Source organism: Ambystoma mexicanum, chromosome 2q (assembly GCF_040938575.1).
Source record: "Ambystoma mexicanum isolate Mex_15411 chromosome 2q, UKY_AmexF1_1, whole genome shotgun sequence".
NCBI classification, from domain to species: domain Eukaryota; kingdom Metazoa; phylum Chordata; class Amphibia; order Caudata; family Ambystomatidae; genus Ambystoma; species Ambystoma mexicanum.
In genome coordinates, this window is record NC_090924.1 from 1,098,772,269 (window position 1) to 1,098,788,618 (window position 16,350).

General features: G+C 47.0%; 1 protein-coding gene across 1 annotated transcript in view; it reads left to right on the forward strand.

The window, feature by feature from the left end:
• HEPACAM2 (HEPACAM family member 2) overlaps positions 1–16,350 on the forward strand; it is a 624,068-nt gene that overhangs the window by 151,417 nt on the left and 456,301 nt on the right. Inside the window, exon 3 of the mRNA XM_069648465.1 lies at positions 8,802–9,086. Within this exon, the coding sequence (XP_069504566.1) occupies positions 8,802–9,086 (285 nt within the window). The remainder of the gene's footprint in view (positions 1–8,801; positions 9,087–16,350) is intronic.

The window sequence follows — 16,350 nt, forward strand, 5'->3', positions numbered from 1 at the left end:
GGCACAGAGACGAGCAGGCCATACCACGGTCCAGGGAAAACAACACAAGCATAATTGTCAGAGGAGGCGTGGTCCACCTGCCGCGGCCCTCCGTCGGAGGGTGCTTGTGCGGCGGGGTCCCAAGGTAGTAAACCTGTGCTGGAACAAGGTAGAGCAGGGAACCCACAAGCAGTGGGGTTCTAGATTTGCCAGCAATGGCAGATGTGCTAATGGGCAAAATGCTGGGCTCACAACCCCAGAAATGTTCAACCTCCAAACATAGAGCATGAGCCCAAGGGGCACAGTGCAGCCTGCCAGGATGTTGTTTCACAGCCACCCAGTACCAAAGTTTGACATAAAGGTAAATCCAGCGACCCTTGGCCCCATCTTGATGCAATTGCTGGAGAGGCTGAACATGTTCTTCGAAGTGGTTGAAGTAACGAACGATGCAAAAAAGAAGACATTCCTGCTGTTTTCCATGCTGCCTCCTGGCCATGGGTCATATCGAGCAGCGAGGAGGGCGCTGTCCAACTACTTCGTCCCAATGGTCAATATCCACTACAAGAGGTTCCAGCTCCGACAGGCTGCTCAGGGGCCCGCTGAGTCTATTGATGCATTCTACACCCGACTGCAACAGCTAGCAACGATGTGTGCATTTGTTGATGAAGAGAGAGAGCTGCGGGCAGGGGTGTTGCTAGGTTTGGAAAAGATCTGGGGCTATGCCAATGTCAGGACTGCTGGGACTCAGGACTAGCCAGCCTTTTGGTTGTAGCTCCTGAGCTTTATCCAGGGCTACAACCAAAAGACCCGGGGCTATAACCCCTTCAGCCGCCTCCTAGCAACGCATCTGGCTGCGGGCCAGGAAATTCAAAAATGCTGGTCCAACAAGCTGTGCGCCCAGATGCTGATGGTACCAGGAATTCCTCTGGCATGAATTCTAGAGCTAGAGAACTCAAGAGCTTGATGAGATGTGGTCGACCCAGATAGAGGGCTGCAAGAGGAGGAGGTACACGCCACCAGAACCCAGGCCAAGAAGGCTGCTCCGGTGACAGGGGCCAGAGGTGGAGCCACACCAAGGAAGGGCAAAGATGAGCCACTCCAGAGACTGTGAATTCTGTGGAGGGGGTTCCAACACATAGGGCTGTGTCCGGCGGTTGCATGACAGTATGGTAGGTGCCACAAGGCAGGGCATTATGCCAACTTCTGCAAGACCTCCTAGGCGTCGATTACCGGGGCAACCAAGCCTGAGCCATGGAGAAACTGGTGTGTCGAAATAGCCACCACAATGGCACTTATTGTGGAGGGCGCCAGCTGGCCTAAAGAGGATGGAGGAGAAGGAAGGAATGAGAAGGAAGTGGTAGCTCTAGTCAAGTACGAATACGAGGATGAGGAGGTATTCTTCATGTCAGAGCAACTGCAAGGACCCCTAGTAAGTGATCCAGGGGTAGCAGAGCGGAAAAGACAGAAGAAGAGGGAGAAGAAGGCCCATGCACGCCAGTGCAGAAGTGCGTGTGGCCAAGGCTAGCCGCGCAGATGAACTCTGGAGCTGAGTCATGTTGATGTTATAAAAGTTTATGTTGATATTTTGTGTTCCTACCCTTGGCATGGGATGTTGTGACTTAAGCACGTCTCCACGCTGTCACCTACGGTTGCTGGAGTGATCAGAGCACGTCTCCCGCAGGGACGGATGTGATCACGTGGTGTGTGTTAATAAAGGCATGTTAATGGCTCAGCGCCTCCTGATTGCTTTGTTGTGTGCACTTTAGAGTTTGGGCCCGGCCACCCCCGGGGTCCTTAATCAGTGTGTTTCACTTTTGTTTTCTTGACTACTGTGTGTTCGGTCAAAATCATAATTTTATTTAAATTACAAACAAAAACTATTTTCCAATTTGTAAAATTGTTGATCTGAACAGTTAAGGTTGTTTTTATTTATGACAAATGATGGCAGTGTTCATAACTCGAAATGTTACATTCATTTTAAATTAAAATGACCCTATTAAGACCTAATTATATTTCTTGATCGGAATGTGGGATGACTCAGTCGTCGCCGTGGAGTAGTTACGTATTTCAGGCGCAATCAAATGACCCGCTGGGAACACTGTCTGTTGTCATTTGCATGTTTTTAAAAGGTAGCAAACACAGGTGGGTTTGTGTGGGTTTTCTTTGTTGGGCGCATGAAACTGGACTGAGCGCGAGAGTGGCTGGAACAAGCTGCCCATTGTTTACTGACTAGCGGTGAAGCCCTGGCTAAGGATGCCTTTTGCAAGCTCAGTCCAGCAGCAAAGTATAGGAGAGCAGTATTCCCATTCACGATAGGTTCTACCTGCTTAGATGCAATGAGGCGCCCAGGTCTCCATAGGTGGAACAAAAATAAACAGAGTCCACCCACATGTTCTCAGCCTTTTAGTGTTACACTTGTCTTTGGATATTTTTAGTTTGATGTTTCTAGGGTGCTTTTTAGGAGAATTATAATTTGCACCGAGGTCGATTCTATGAATATCACAGCAGGTGAGGTTGAAAAGCCTTTTTGGTTGACTTTTTGCTTCATTGCATTTGTGAGACCAGAGGGGGGGGAGTGACACCATATTTGCATGGATAACGGAGAAAACAAATATACAACGGAAACAACTCAATTATTCAGGCGCCAGGAGAATAGCCCAGGCTGCAGAGGCGTAGCCATGATTGTCTAACAAGTGGGGCCTGAAGCTAATTTAGTTGGGCCCATTGCAGGGACATTAACATCTGTAAATGGCGTCACAGCCCTGCTTTGTGGGCAATTACAGATTTTGGGTGGGCTGGGCCTCTGGCAGGGCAACGCGTTTGTCTTGGAAGCAAGACAACGAAGAGCAAAAGTGATTCAAATCACGGTCCTGTGCTTAGAGACTGGTCTCCGGTACAAAGCGTGTTATAAAAGAGTCATTAATTAATTAATTCTTATCGCCACGGAAGCATCCCTTAGAGGGGCTGCGCCCATCAAACTTGGTCACCACCCTTCAGCAACCATCTCTTCTCGTGGATAGGCTCCGGCAGCCCTCTCGGAGGTGCAGAATAGGTACTGTGCCCCTGCCAGGACACCCACAGCTCGGCCGGCTGTAGCATCCGAACCTTTGTTCCCTTTCTGAGGAAGCCCTTCTTGGTTTAATTTAACACACTTTCTGAAGTGGTTTTTAATGTAGCAGGTTGGACTGAATTACCATACAGTCGCTTATCGATTTTATGTGAGAGTAAATTGGATTACTGTCGATGTTATGATGTTATGAAATATCATGGTATAGAGCAAATTTTACATTGTACTGACAAGTTGAGTCGTTGAGCGGTGGACTTGCCTGGAAGTACATAAGCCCATGGCTCTCGCTTCTGGCATCTGTGCGAGAGAGCATACGTGAGACTTGTGGCGAGGCAAGTGTCTAGTCACTTCAAACACCATGACCGCCAGAATTTTAGCAAAATAAGAAAACGGGTGTTCCTAACAAGCAAGAACCATTCAATCGTTCTAAATACACAATGTGTTTTTATTAAAAATATTTCTGAAACAATGTTCCAGAATTTTAGAATATTCATATTAAAACAGAGACATAACGTCAATCAACACAATATACCAATGTATTTTTGCATTGCAGTCATAGCTTCAATTAAAGTGATGTACACCAAGGGACTAGGGATGCATTATATCACCCAAGCATAAAGTCACAGATGACCTCAAGAGTACACCAATTCACAGAGATAGTTTGAGGGTCTTTATTTTTTTTATTTTCTCTTTCTCTAATCTAGGGATGGGCTCCCCCACCCTAACCCTGGTACTAGAAATTGCTAACCCACTACTATCTGGAAGCTATCTGCCTCCTTGTGATGTCCTAAAGGCAAACACTGTATCTAGCTAGACCTTTACAGGAACAATCTAGGGGTTCCTATTCCAAGAACTGCTAAGGGTCTGATTCAAGTCAGATTCTGCTCTTCCTTCTCCTTCCATGCCCTGCTCTTCCTTTTTTTCTGTATCGCTTTGTCCCGCTTCCATCCTCTTCCAAATCCATTTCCTCCTTACTACTAGTCTCCCCACACTGCTACAGCTCCACCCACAACCTCCCTCTCAATCACACCCCGTTCACTATCTGAATCACCTTCTCACTCGCTCACTCCTCTCTTCTACCTCACCACTCACACACACGCTCATAGAATCTCAAGCACCACTTCCTCTGACCAACCAATACCTAACCGTCTACACTGCCTGAATAATCCTGCTCCACTGCACAGCTCCCTCCACCTGGTCTCTTGGTCTGACATCAGCTTTCTGACCTCACCTGAACAGCCCACAACTTCCTGCTTCCTAAGTCTCCTTTTAAGCTCCACCGTTTTCCCCATTGAACATTCTCCCCCGCTGATTCCCTAGGGCACTCTTTCCCTGTTCCTCCCTTCCAGCATGTGGTACAATCAGCAAAAGAAATAAAAGGTGGCCTAACCCCAGTCCCTTGGTCATGAGCAGTTTGCAATGGCAGCTCGTGAGGGTGAGTAATGTAGTTTGAAGTCCTAGTTTAAATTGGGGGCCTTGCAGGCTTGTTAGCCCATTGGTTTTGCTGGGGAGCCGTTCTGTGGTTTTGCAACCGGCGAGCATAGACTTTGGGCTGTTTGGAGCCTTTGTTGTGGTCTGTTGTGCCTTTTTTCATAGCAGATTCCTTTCAGGACATTGGGCCTCATTACGAGTTTGGAGATAGCCATGCCGTTTTTTTCTGGCATGGCTAGCCCCAAACTCGGGTCCGGGTGCGGGCCCCAAAAAATGGGAATTACCGGGCCATTCCGATAATTCCCATTCGCGGGACCTGGACCCGGTATGTCCCCATTCCCATTTGAGCCCCCATAGGGCTCAATGGGAATTGGGAGGATGGTAACAACGGTCCCGTTAATAACGGGGCCATTGCTACCATCCGGTACTGCTCGCAAGTGCCGCTCAGCACGTCTGGTATGACCAGGCGTGCAGAGCGGCCCCGGCAAGCAGAACTCGCAATGCTGCGGCGAGGTAACAAAGGCGCCGGTAGCACTACCGGTGCCGTTGTTGCCTTACCGCAACACTTGTAATGAGGCCCATTGTCTGTCTTTTTGTGTAGATACCTGGTCACTTTGCTGAGTTTCGGTTTGGCTTTCTACTGCTGCGCATGCTGGGACATGTACTTTCCTGCAAAAGACAGAAAGAAACTGGTCTGCATAATGCAAGACATGTATGGGGTGATTGACAGTTGTACTCTGCACAAATCTACTGCCACTGTAAGAAGGAACAGGGATTGGGACCCTTTCAACTTTCACCTTCCCCTTTGGGGTGGGGTTGCCTCTGACCTCCACCCTGGTAGGCCTCCCAAACAAGGATGAGAGGGGTCTCCATCTCCTCTTGACATAAATCAAGTGTCAAATCTGCAAAGACATTTATTGTATACATTTTAGGGCATTTTTCAGATAATGAGGGTGTTTTCTGACCCAGGATCTCTTTGAGCGAACTCTATCAAGAAGTAACATCAAACGGTGTGCTGTAAATGGCTGCCATTTCAAAGCACTGTTCCTAGAGTTAATGGCATAATGCGATTGTAAATGCATTATTGATGCAATTAACACGTCTAAACCAAATGTGCCTTCAGCTCCGTGATTTATAAGAGATATGCATGCCGTTGCTCTCAGGTCCTGTTAAAAACCAGCATTAGTAAAGCCAATAGTGTTGGCTTGTGTATGGGTTTTAGTAGGCATTTGCCAGGCACTGCTATCTTGGGACCTGTTACATGCATCATGTTCCCAGCTGTTACCATCTTATGGCCAGGTGGTACCATTATGGCAGTGCCTGGCAGATGCTTGTTTTCTGTTGTGCTTTGTAATTGGATGTCATATAGTGCACCATTTGCGATTTTCAGGGCCCCTTGGCACTTCGATCAAGCGTTGTAACGTATTTGCTGCTGATGGCATTTTAAACACCATTCTTGTGTAGTGATATATGCTTTTAGGAGGACTGAATGTATGACAAGGTTTTGAATCCTTGAGATGGTTTTCATTTTGCACGTCTAGCTTAAAAAAGTATTTCACTTTTCTTGGTGGAAGTGTCAGTTTAGATATGTGTGGCAATGGAAAACTGCCCTGGCATATTTCAATCAACACATATTCGTTTTGTTAATACCAGGGGCAGAGCAAGATCGATAGTACCTTAAAGCAATAGTCCCTCCCTCTAGAAGGTATTGAAAGGGACATGTTGATGTCTTGGGAACTGCGGGCCCTTTATCTTTTACAGGCAATGTGTTCGCCTTTACCTATATTTGGTTAGGCTTTCCTTTCTCACACCATTTCTTTGCTGAATACTTTAGAATGTTCTTCACGTGTTTCATCGCCCATAGTTGTAGTTTTGGTGCATGCTTGCTCTTCTCTGCATGCACCTGGTGTCATTTTCCAGGTGTATCTGTTCATGGCAAGCCTATCCAGCCCTTGACTTCGAGTGCACCTCCCAGGTTTCATAGTAGCGCGATCTTCACACAGGTCTGGACTGGCCCGTAGGAAACTCTGGAGATTTCCCAGTAGGCCTCTGCACCATGGACCTCTTTGTGTGGTATTTCTACATTTCCCTACAGGAAAAGGGTTGGGCTTGCTGAAAATGTGTAATTTGGGGTCTCTCTGTTAATTATTTCCAAGGCCTCTTTTGGTTCCCAGTCCACCCCTGTCTTCACATCTCTGTAAATACCACGGGTGTGATGCACATTCAGTATAGCTTGATCTGTTGGGTAATGAATCTTCCCTTGAGTAGCTCAAGTTGGGTCAGTTGTACAACTGAATGTGCAAGAAGCTTTATGGGTCTGGTGTTGCGTTTGATTCTGCCCTATGGCTGGTTGGTGGTTTTCCTTCTTCCTCTTGTACTCTTGTGATCACATGAATGTGCAAGAAGCTTTATGGGTCTAGTGTTGCGTTTGATTCTGTCCTATGGCTGATTGGTGGTTTTCTTTCTTCCTGGAGTGGGGGCACGGTGACAGCTGCCGGCCCGGCGGCAGCCCTGGCCCCTCAACTTTGCATGCTGCAGCAGCATGTGAATGATGCATGCATCATAATTTATGATGCACACATCATGCATGCAAATAAATCATCAAAGCAAGGCAACATTTGTTACCTTACTTTTATGAATTATGCCGTTGCAGGTATTTTTTTTTCTTCAAAAAGATATATTGTTTTTCACATTTTTCCTTTTTTTTCAAATATTGTTTTTTGTTGTTGTCCAAACCAGCCCAGACAGGGCCAGACCCGGCCCCCACATCCCATGGAGGATTTCGGCCCGGCCACGGGCCGATATGCCGAAGGGTCAATCCAACCCTGGTAGGGATGGAAGAGGATTAGATAGAGACATAGCTTACAATAGGGGAGCAGACAATAACACATTCTGTAGTGAGCACTGACTTCGGAAGTCTTAACAAATGCCGTTAAATATTCAAGCTGTTTTCTTTTGCTGCCTTAGTAGTTGACTTCGAGGGTCTAAGTAGGTCCTGGATTCACTGATCCCATGGTACGTATGATCAGGCCACATGAAGAGGACCTGTGCATCCCACAGACAAAACCTACACCCATCACTCACCCATTCCATCATTTCCTATGGTAAGAAAGTGGTAGGCACTCTTTGTTACTGCCCTTACAGTCCATGAACATGACACACTCGGGGCCTTCTGCTATGAAGAACGGAGGCCACTCAGGGCCTTCTGCTGTGAAGAACGTAGGCATATTCAGACCACAACACTCCAGGTATCATCCATCCAGAAGGGGGAACCGTGTTCACCATATATTCCTCTAGCGACCACAAACAATGAAAGGCGTGCTCTAGTTGTATATATGCTGTTACAGTAGATTACTTCGTGGAACCAATCCCCAAGACATATTCCCCCACCCAAGTCACAATACTGACTAATCTTCCACTGGGTTCTGGATGAAGCAAGGAATGATTCAAGAGGTAGTTTAAATCAAATAGGATGTGCTCCCCAGAGCTATCCATCATGAACAGTCATACTAATGATGTGTTTACATTACCTTGGCTATTACATCATAAATTCTGTAATTTGGCACAGTTTTATGCATCACACCTCCTAATCTTGGACCAGGCCTCCCTCTGGAGTTGTCTTGGCAATCGAATTACTATTTAGGGGCACACCACTGGTGCCATAAATAGACACTACAGGTGTTTGAAGCCTACATATCTGCCAGGATTTACCGTGTACGCTGTTGAGCCTCTCGAGCACCCATCAATACTTGATCGCTAACATATCATTTTTCAGAAACAGCCTTGCAATACCAATGCACATACGTTTCTGTCTTACCTCACTAGAAGATATTGTATATATATTGGCATCTACATTTTAATACACTCAGACCCTGTAGCTGCACCTCCTTCCTTTCCCTCCCTCCTACTTTACTCTTGCTCTCCTGGCCAGCAGTCCACTGTCTCGCTTCCACAGGCAGGGGCAATATATGCCACAGAGATTACTGGAGGGAACAGAGGAGAGAAAACAATAACCGTGTACACGGTACTGTTAGGCCTTGTGACATTCGGATCGTGCAAGCGCAGTGACCTCATGTGCAGGTGGTAGGGGGCAGGTCAGGGCGGAAGCGCTCGAATGAGGGGAGGGGGTTTTGAAGAAGTGATTTGGGGCAGTATAAAAGCATATTATTATAACATAACATGACCCGCCAGTTGCTTTTATTCACTCAATGATCAGAACATCTTCCTATATTATTGTTTTTCTTAATCGTTACTGAATGCCTTCCTACGCCACTAGCAGGAATCGACATTAAACAGCTTTGCAAACGTATTCCTCTCTTTACAGTTCCTGTTACAAAGCCCCTCGTTGGAAGTGAGCCCTCCTCCGGCGTGGTGGAGCACGTGGGGAACATTACGCTGACGTGCTCTGCGCTGAACGGCACGCGCGTCCTTTACCTGTGGCTGAAGGATGGCCAGCCTGTGCACAGCACTTCCAGTACCACCCTCTCTCCGAACAATGACACACTCCTTATTGCACCTGTCATGCGAGGGGACGTTGGAAATTACAGCTGCTTGGCATGGAACGCTGTCAGCGAGATGGAGAGCGAGCCAATTACGCCAACTATCTATTGTGAGTACCTGAAATATTTATGCGTTCTTTCCTCTTTAGGTAATAGGGTGCGGGAAACAACTGCCTCATCGAAGAACAGGCTGGCAACCCGCAAGGCAAAATAAACATGCATTCCCAAAGCCAATAGGTTGGGAGTTGTATGTAGGCGTTGTACGTCGATGTGTCCTGTTGCTCACATCGTATACAAGTTATTTCTATCATATGCCTGGTATCGCAGTCAAAACCCCAGGTACTCACACACTTGGAGTTATTATTTTTATCAAAACCCAGATTTCGAACCATTGCCTGGTATCACTAACAAAAACGAAAATCAGGCACTGACATCATGTGCAAGGTACTCACACAATATGGCTGGTGTTATTTTCAGTTTGGTATTTTAAGTTTCAGTTTGTTATTTTAATGAGTTGTGTATAATAAAAGGAAGTATACAAACATACTAGATTTACCGGATGCACAAAGCCATTCTAATATGGTAATATAAAATATATGCCTTCAACTCAATTCAAGCTCTACTTGAACATTGCACCTTGATTATGTTCCATGAAACCCGCACGCATACGCTGCCTGGAGACAGATATTTCAAGAAAGGGAGGCAAGGAGGGGGAAGAGCTGAGAGACGATCGAGCTATACGTACAAAAATACGACGAAAAGAAGGTTGAAGGGTCAACGAGTTGATACGTCAAAGGGTCAATATGACTACATCATCAGAAATTACAAGTGTTGAAAGTTATATACTCGATTGCAACAGCTGGGCCACATTATGCCATGGGCAGTTTGCCCAGGTGCTACTATGCGCAGTTAGAGTTAAAGAAATCTGTTCAGGTAGGTGTGCCTGACTGAGATTCTCCTCCCAGCTTGATAACTCATTATAAAAGCCAGTATATGATCAGTCTGATTGTCAGCTCACTTCCACGTTACAGAGGTTTGCTCCATATCTATACAACATATTTACGGTGCAATTACCGCAAGGTAATACCGCCGGGCATTTTTTTGGCGTGTTTACCCCTAACACTGTTACTGCTGCATTTAAGGGCTACCGCCCGACTCGTGATCAGGCCCTCAGTGTTTTCATTGGGCTGGCATGGCTCATCCATAGTAGGTGGCAGGTCAGCGGCCTGCCACCCATTATGGGCATGACACCCCTAAGTAGATGATACAGTAATAAAATATAATGCAAGTACATCATTGGAAGAATAGAGTTTTAATGGTACACTTGTCAAGTAATGGACCGGGGAGATAACAAGGGTTATTGGCAGGGATCATAGGTTAGAAAGGTGAGCCCAGTTTGGGGCAGGATGTTCCGGTCATATGAACCCATTGCAACTATAGTTCTGTGAGTTTCCAGCAATCTAACCTTCTTAACTACACTGTGAAGTCCCATGGTCAGCATTGGCAATTCCCTCTCTAATGCAAACAGTATCGTTTTTTTATTTTTAAATAATCGAGCCTATTCCTTAAAGGAAAAGGTGATGTAGACTGGCCCCTGTTATCTAAAGCATGCCAAAGGGGAAACGTCACTCAGTGACATTCCACCTCACTTTTGACATGCTCTTTCATTGGATTTTGCCTTTGTATTGAAAAAGAAATCAATATATGATAAGCAGATTATACAAAATGTAAAATAATATGTGCGATACAGCTGTTTGCTATCTGAAATTATCTGCGAATTAAGAACCTTGAAAAATATGGTGCTGTCAATTTTATGGTAGAAGATAATCAGAGTCTGTGTTATAAATACAAGGACATCTAATGAAGCCTTGCATGATTGTGAGGGAGGCCTGCTGTCATCTCTTTCTGTTAATTGGGCAACAGGTGTCCAGTGTTAGAGAACATGAGATTAACTTGCAAATACAAATGTTCTGAGGTTACTATGGAACGATAGTCATCACCTAGAGACCTGAGGCAGATCAGTAAGGAACTCCGGAGGCCAGATTCCAGATGGGAAGGTGTTATTTACTGCATGGAGCATTATATCTCTACCCTTTTAGGCATCTTTCTTGATGGGCCCTGCAGTAAATCCGTGCTGCGAAGTGCGAACAGGTCACTCGCAGCGAGCATTCAAAAGGTCTCTCGGTTCCATGTCTTTACGACGACACCCAAAATAACGACATACTTTAAAAACGCCCCCACCTAAGCCCCCCGTTTCTACTGCCCTTTTACCCTCCCCCTGCTAACCCCACTCTTTTTAATGCCTTAACCCACCTCCCATATATATCTTGACATTAAAATTCAACATTTTGTCGTTATTTAGGGGTCGTTTTTAAAGTATGTCGTTTTTTCATTTTAAACACTGAATACCGGTCTTTCCTGCCCGAGTTTGGGAGACTACAAATCTTTATTAGCCCAAAGACAAGTTTTTCCTCATCATCTGTTGTCTACATGCATGCATGTCTGTGGAGGGCCACCCGTCAACATGACGTTGGCACTCCCCAATATATGTCCATCGCTTTCCTCTCCAACACAGATATAAAGTTGATGACAGTCTTTTAATCGGACAAGCATCTCCCTGAACACCCCCATCGAGTAGAGAGCTATTGGCAAATGATCACCATCTTGGCTGCCCTGCTCGAACAACAGCTCTCCAGATCTAGGCTCATCTGCATTGCCAAAGGTAAATAGGCCATAGCCACTTGGCATCACCTCAGGCTTATCTCTCTGCTCTGGTGAGCTCATTTGTTCACCACCTCCCTGATTATCATTGGTTCACTTTTTAATCATTTGATCAAGATACGTTCCTGGTGGAAAAAGAAGAGCCTTCTTGGAACGTAACCATGGTATCTTCTTTTGATGTCACTGTGAATTGGGTCGATTTGAATGGAATACTAAACTTGCTGGTGACCTGAGCTGGAAGAATTTGCCACTGGTGAAACTAAATTGACAACATTTGCATACAATTGTGTTTTTGCCAGTGGAGCGGATTATTTTAGTATGCCAATCCTTCTGAGGTCATTGACTGTTCTCAGCGTACTTCGAAGAGACTCTTGAGACTATTGTGTGTCTCCTCGGTGCTGTGACGATGAGACTCAAGAAAGGTCTTCCACCTCAAGCTTGTAAGGGCTTCTCATGTGCAGGAGATGCATCTGTCTACCCCCGAGGCTTTCACAATGTCAACTAGCAAGAGTGCTCTTGGCGTGGGCTGCTCCGCAACGAAGCGGAAATGGTGATCCAACCTGTGGGCTACCTTTTCTTCTTGCTTAGTGGCTGCTTATAGGTGGTAGGATAGGTAGTTAGTGGGATTACCAACTCCTGTGTGCAAAACGGTTTGCATTCATACTCCTGAAATTGGAGGATCCACTTTTCAATCCTTGGGGAAGGTCAGGGTGCTGACCCACTGAGAATAGGTAAGATGCTTGTGGTTATTCACTACAGTACTTATGGCAGTGTTAGCACTCCCCAGAGCACTGCAAGGGCATCTTTCTTAATTTAAGAGTACCTAGATTCTAGTGGTGTTAATGCTCAGCTGGCATAGGCAACTGGTATGCCTGCTCAAAAGGCTTCTTGTTGGGGAGGGCATCATAGTCAAGGTCCAAACACTTTAGCTAGCTCGTGCAACAGTTCTGTGAGTGTGGCAAGGTCATGTATAAACCTGACACAATCATTTTATCATGTTGAAAAAACTGCATACCTTGGACTAAATTTTTGGAGCGGCAGAAGATTTGATGTCTGGCCCTTTGCATAATGTAAGCCTAGAGGGCATAACTGTTAATGAAGTATTGTTTTCCCCTTCCGTTGAATCATGTTTATATCATGGGCCTCATCACGAGTTAGACTGTAAGTGCGGTGACTACGGTATTACTGCTGCATTTAAGGGCTGGCCCTGTCACGGGTTGGGTGCTAAATGGGCTGTTTTACCTCCAGCATTTTTCTAGAAGTGAAAATCCCGTTTAGCGCCCTGTTTTCGGGACAATTACCGCTGGCTGTATTAGTGTGCGGTATTTGGTAGAATGGGGATTTACTGTTAACGCCCAAACCATGATTCAGCGCTAATAGCGCCAGACCGGTTAGGGCTAACGCAATTACAGTTGGGCGGTATTACAGCCGGGATGCCGCCCCACTCAAGATGAGGCCCTATATCTGGATGTTTTTTTAAAAAAAAGGATCCTCACATTATACTTCTTTGCCCCACTCTGCCGCAGTTGGCTTCGACTGGGCTATTACTTGTCTTCTCCTGTGTTGCATGCTCCCTATAGATATTGCCACCCGCATGTCTGCCAGCCGAGGCAAGCGCTCTTTGACCAGAGGTTGCTTTCCTCAGGGAGACCCCAAACACTCCTCCTACATACACATGCTCTGTGGATGATCTACATGTAGCCCTAATCAGTCATGACCCTGACTCCCACGCCCCTCCATCATGGGGTGGCAGGCACAGCTCCAGATCTTCCTCTGGGGCCATGCAGGCATGCACTATCCTCCTCCTGCACCTCACTGTTATACTTGCCTGTTCCCCACATCCACACTGAGATGGTCAGTCACAGTGAACGCTATTGTAACTTTCACTACCATGGTAGCCCAGTAAGCTGGTACCACACGACCATCCTTCTATGCTCCCTGATCCACCCACTCACAATGTCTTCACCGGGCACACGGTCATCTTGTCATGCCTCTCAGGCTACTCCCTCACATGCTGTCCTAGCGTTCAACCTTTGGCCAGATTCTATTGCCTAAGGCGGTGTTTCTCCACTGCTGCAGCCATGCCTCTCAAGCCTTGAAGGGCTGACTGAGGTGGCAGCCCCTCTGTAGCCAGCCCTTCTACTTGTGTCCCTCGAATCGTTCTCACCTACGGTCTTCAGTATGATCCCCTTCCTGCTGACTACCTGAGGACTGGTCAAGTCACTGTTTAGAGCACAACATTCCGAGCAGCCCCCATTAAGAGGGGCTCATGTTGCAATCCTGTTCAGACCAGATAGGTAGCTCACCATTCCATGTAATATAACACAACATTTACTCTAATAAAGAACAGCTGTACATCGACACATGTATAAATATTACAGTGAATAAACTCTATCTGTGTGTCAAATGGTGTGCAAGTGCATTTATGTACTTTTTTCTCTCTCTCAGGTGGTATCTCATGCTCACATAGTGTGACGATTCCCAGGGTATCGCCACTGTTTCTTTGGGGGGAGGATCTTCCAATGAGGCCAGGGAGGTGAGGCTGCTACCCGATAGTCCCCCTGGGGGTGGTGCTCAGCGGTAGGATCTCATGAGGTGGGAAACCCCCTATGGGACCAGTGACGACTGTTGTGGGAGAATGTGGTGTCCACCTCTTACCTTCACCTCCACTCTTCCCCTCCCGGTTATCCTCTGCCATGGATTTTTGTAAAATTACCCAAGCTTCCAATACTGAGACGAGGAAGAGCAGGGATGACTTGCTATGGTATCTCTGTCCCCCTCTACCTCATATACTTACCCTATATTGCGTGCATATACCCCTCACATTTCCATATGTTTCTGTAAGGTAGAAGGTAAAATTCCCTTAACCAGTACTGAGATGAGGAAACACATAGAAATACACACCGCGGCGATCCCAGGTGAGCTGCAGGGACCCCCTGCTCCATTTGGCCATTTTGTGGCCAGCAGCCATGTCCCCATGTGCCCCCAGGCCCCCTCGTGTTGCTCCCCGTCTCCGTTGCTTCCCCCTTCCCCTCCCTCCGCCTGCCTCCTGGACCTCCCGCCACCTGTGATTGGCTACTTGGGCCTACACTGTGTTGGGTCTGCAGCTACACTGTGGGATAATGCCATTTGCAACGCAGCGATCCCAGGGGAGCTGCAGGGACCCCCTGCTCCATTTAGCCATCTTGTGGCCAGCAGCCATGTCCCCATGTGCCCTCAGGCCCTCTCGTGTTGCTCCGCTCCCCATCTCCGTTGCATCACCCTTCCCCTCCCTCCGCCCGCCTCCCGGACCTGCCTCCACCCGTGATTGGCTACTTGGGCCGACACTGTGTTGGGTCTGCAGCTACACCGTGGGATAACGCCATTTGCAACGCAGCAATCCCAGGTGAGCTGCAGGGACCCCCTGCTCCATTTGGCCACCTTGTGGCCAGCAGCCATGTCCCCATGTGCCCCAAGGCCCCCTCGTGTTGCTCCGCTCCCCGTCTCTGTTGCTTCCCCCTCCGCCCGCCTCCCGGACCTCCCTCCACCCTGTAATTGGCTGACTGTCTCGTCTTAAATGAACCGACCAAGGCAGCCCTCTGCCTGGCAGCCCCTGCAGCAAAGGGCCCCAAGGCCAAGGGCGGCTCCGACTTTGGCAGCTTCAAGATGTGTCTGCAGGTGTCAGCAGGGAAGCCAAGGAAGCCAACAGACACCAACAAAACCGTGAGTGGGGCATGGGTGGGGTGTAGAGCAATTACTCTACTCTAGAAAGCCCCTGTCACTCTATCTTACCTTCCATAACGTAGACTGCTATAGACTTAAACAATACATACTTAGGAAGACTTGTGACCACTATAAATGGATTGTAAATGTTGCCTTGTGATGCATATTAACTTACTTGCCAATTTAGCTAGTGCCACACATGTAGGAAACTGAACTTTAGCTTGCACCGCATCTGGATAGAAATGTGCCTATTAACATGCCCTGGTTGACTCTAGTATTGTGCCTATTGACGCGCCCTGGTTGACTTTAGAAGTGTGCCTAATAGCGTGCCTTGGTTGAATTTAGAAGTGTGCCCAATATCCTCTCTGTGCAAAGTGGAATTTAGAAGTGCCTATTAACATGCCCTGGTTGACTTTAGTAGTGTGCCTATTAACATGCCCTGGTTGACTTTAGAAGTGTGCGTATTATCCTCTCTGTGCAAAGTTGAATCTAGAAGTGTGCCTATTATCCTGTCTGTGCAAAGTTGAATCTAGAAATGTGCCTATTATCCTCTCTGTGCAGAGTTGAATCTAGAAGTGTGCATATTAACATGCCCTGGTTGACTTTAGAAGTGTGCCTATTAACGTGCCCTGGTTGACTTTCGAAGTGTGCCTAATAGCGTGCCCTCGTTGACTTTAGAAGTGCGCCTAATATCCACTCTGTGCAAAGTTGAATCTAGAAGTGTGCCTATTATCCTCTCTGTGCAAAGTTGAATCTAGAAGTGTGCATATTAACATGCCCTGGTTGACTTTAGAAGTGTGCCTATTAACGTGCCCTGGTTGACTTTCGAAGTGTGCCTAATAGCGTGCCCTCGTTGACTTTAGAAGTGCATCTAATATCCTCTCTGTGCGAAGTTGAATTTAGAAGTGTGCCAGCGTGCCATGGCTGAATTTAGAAGTATGCATAATATCC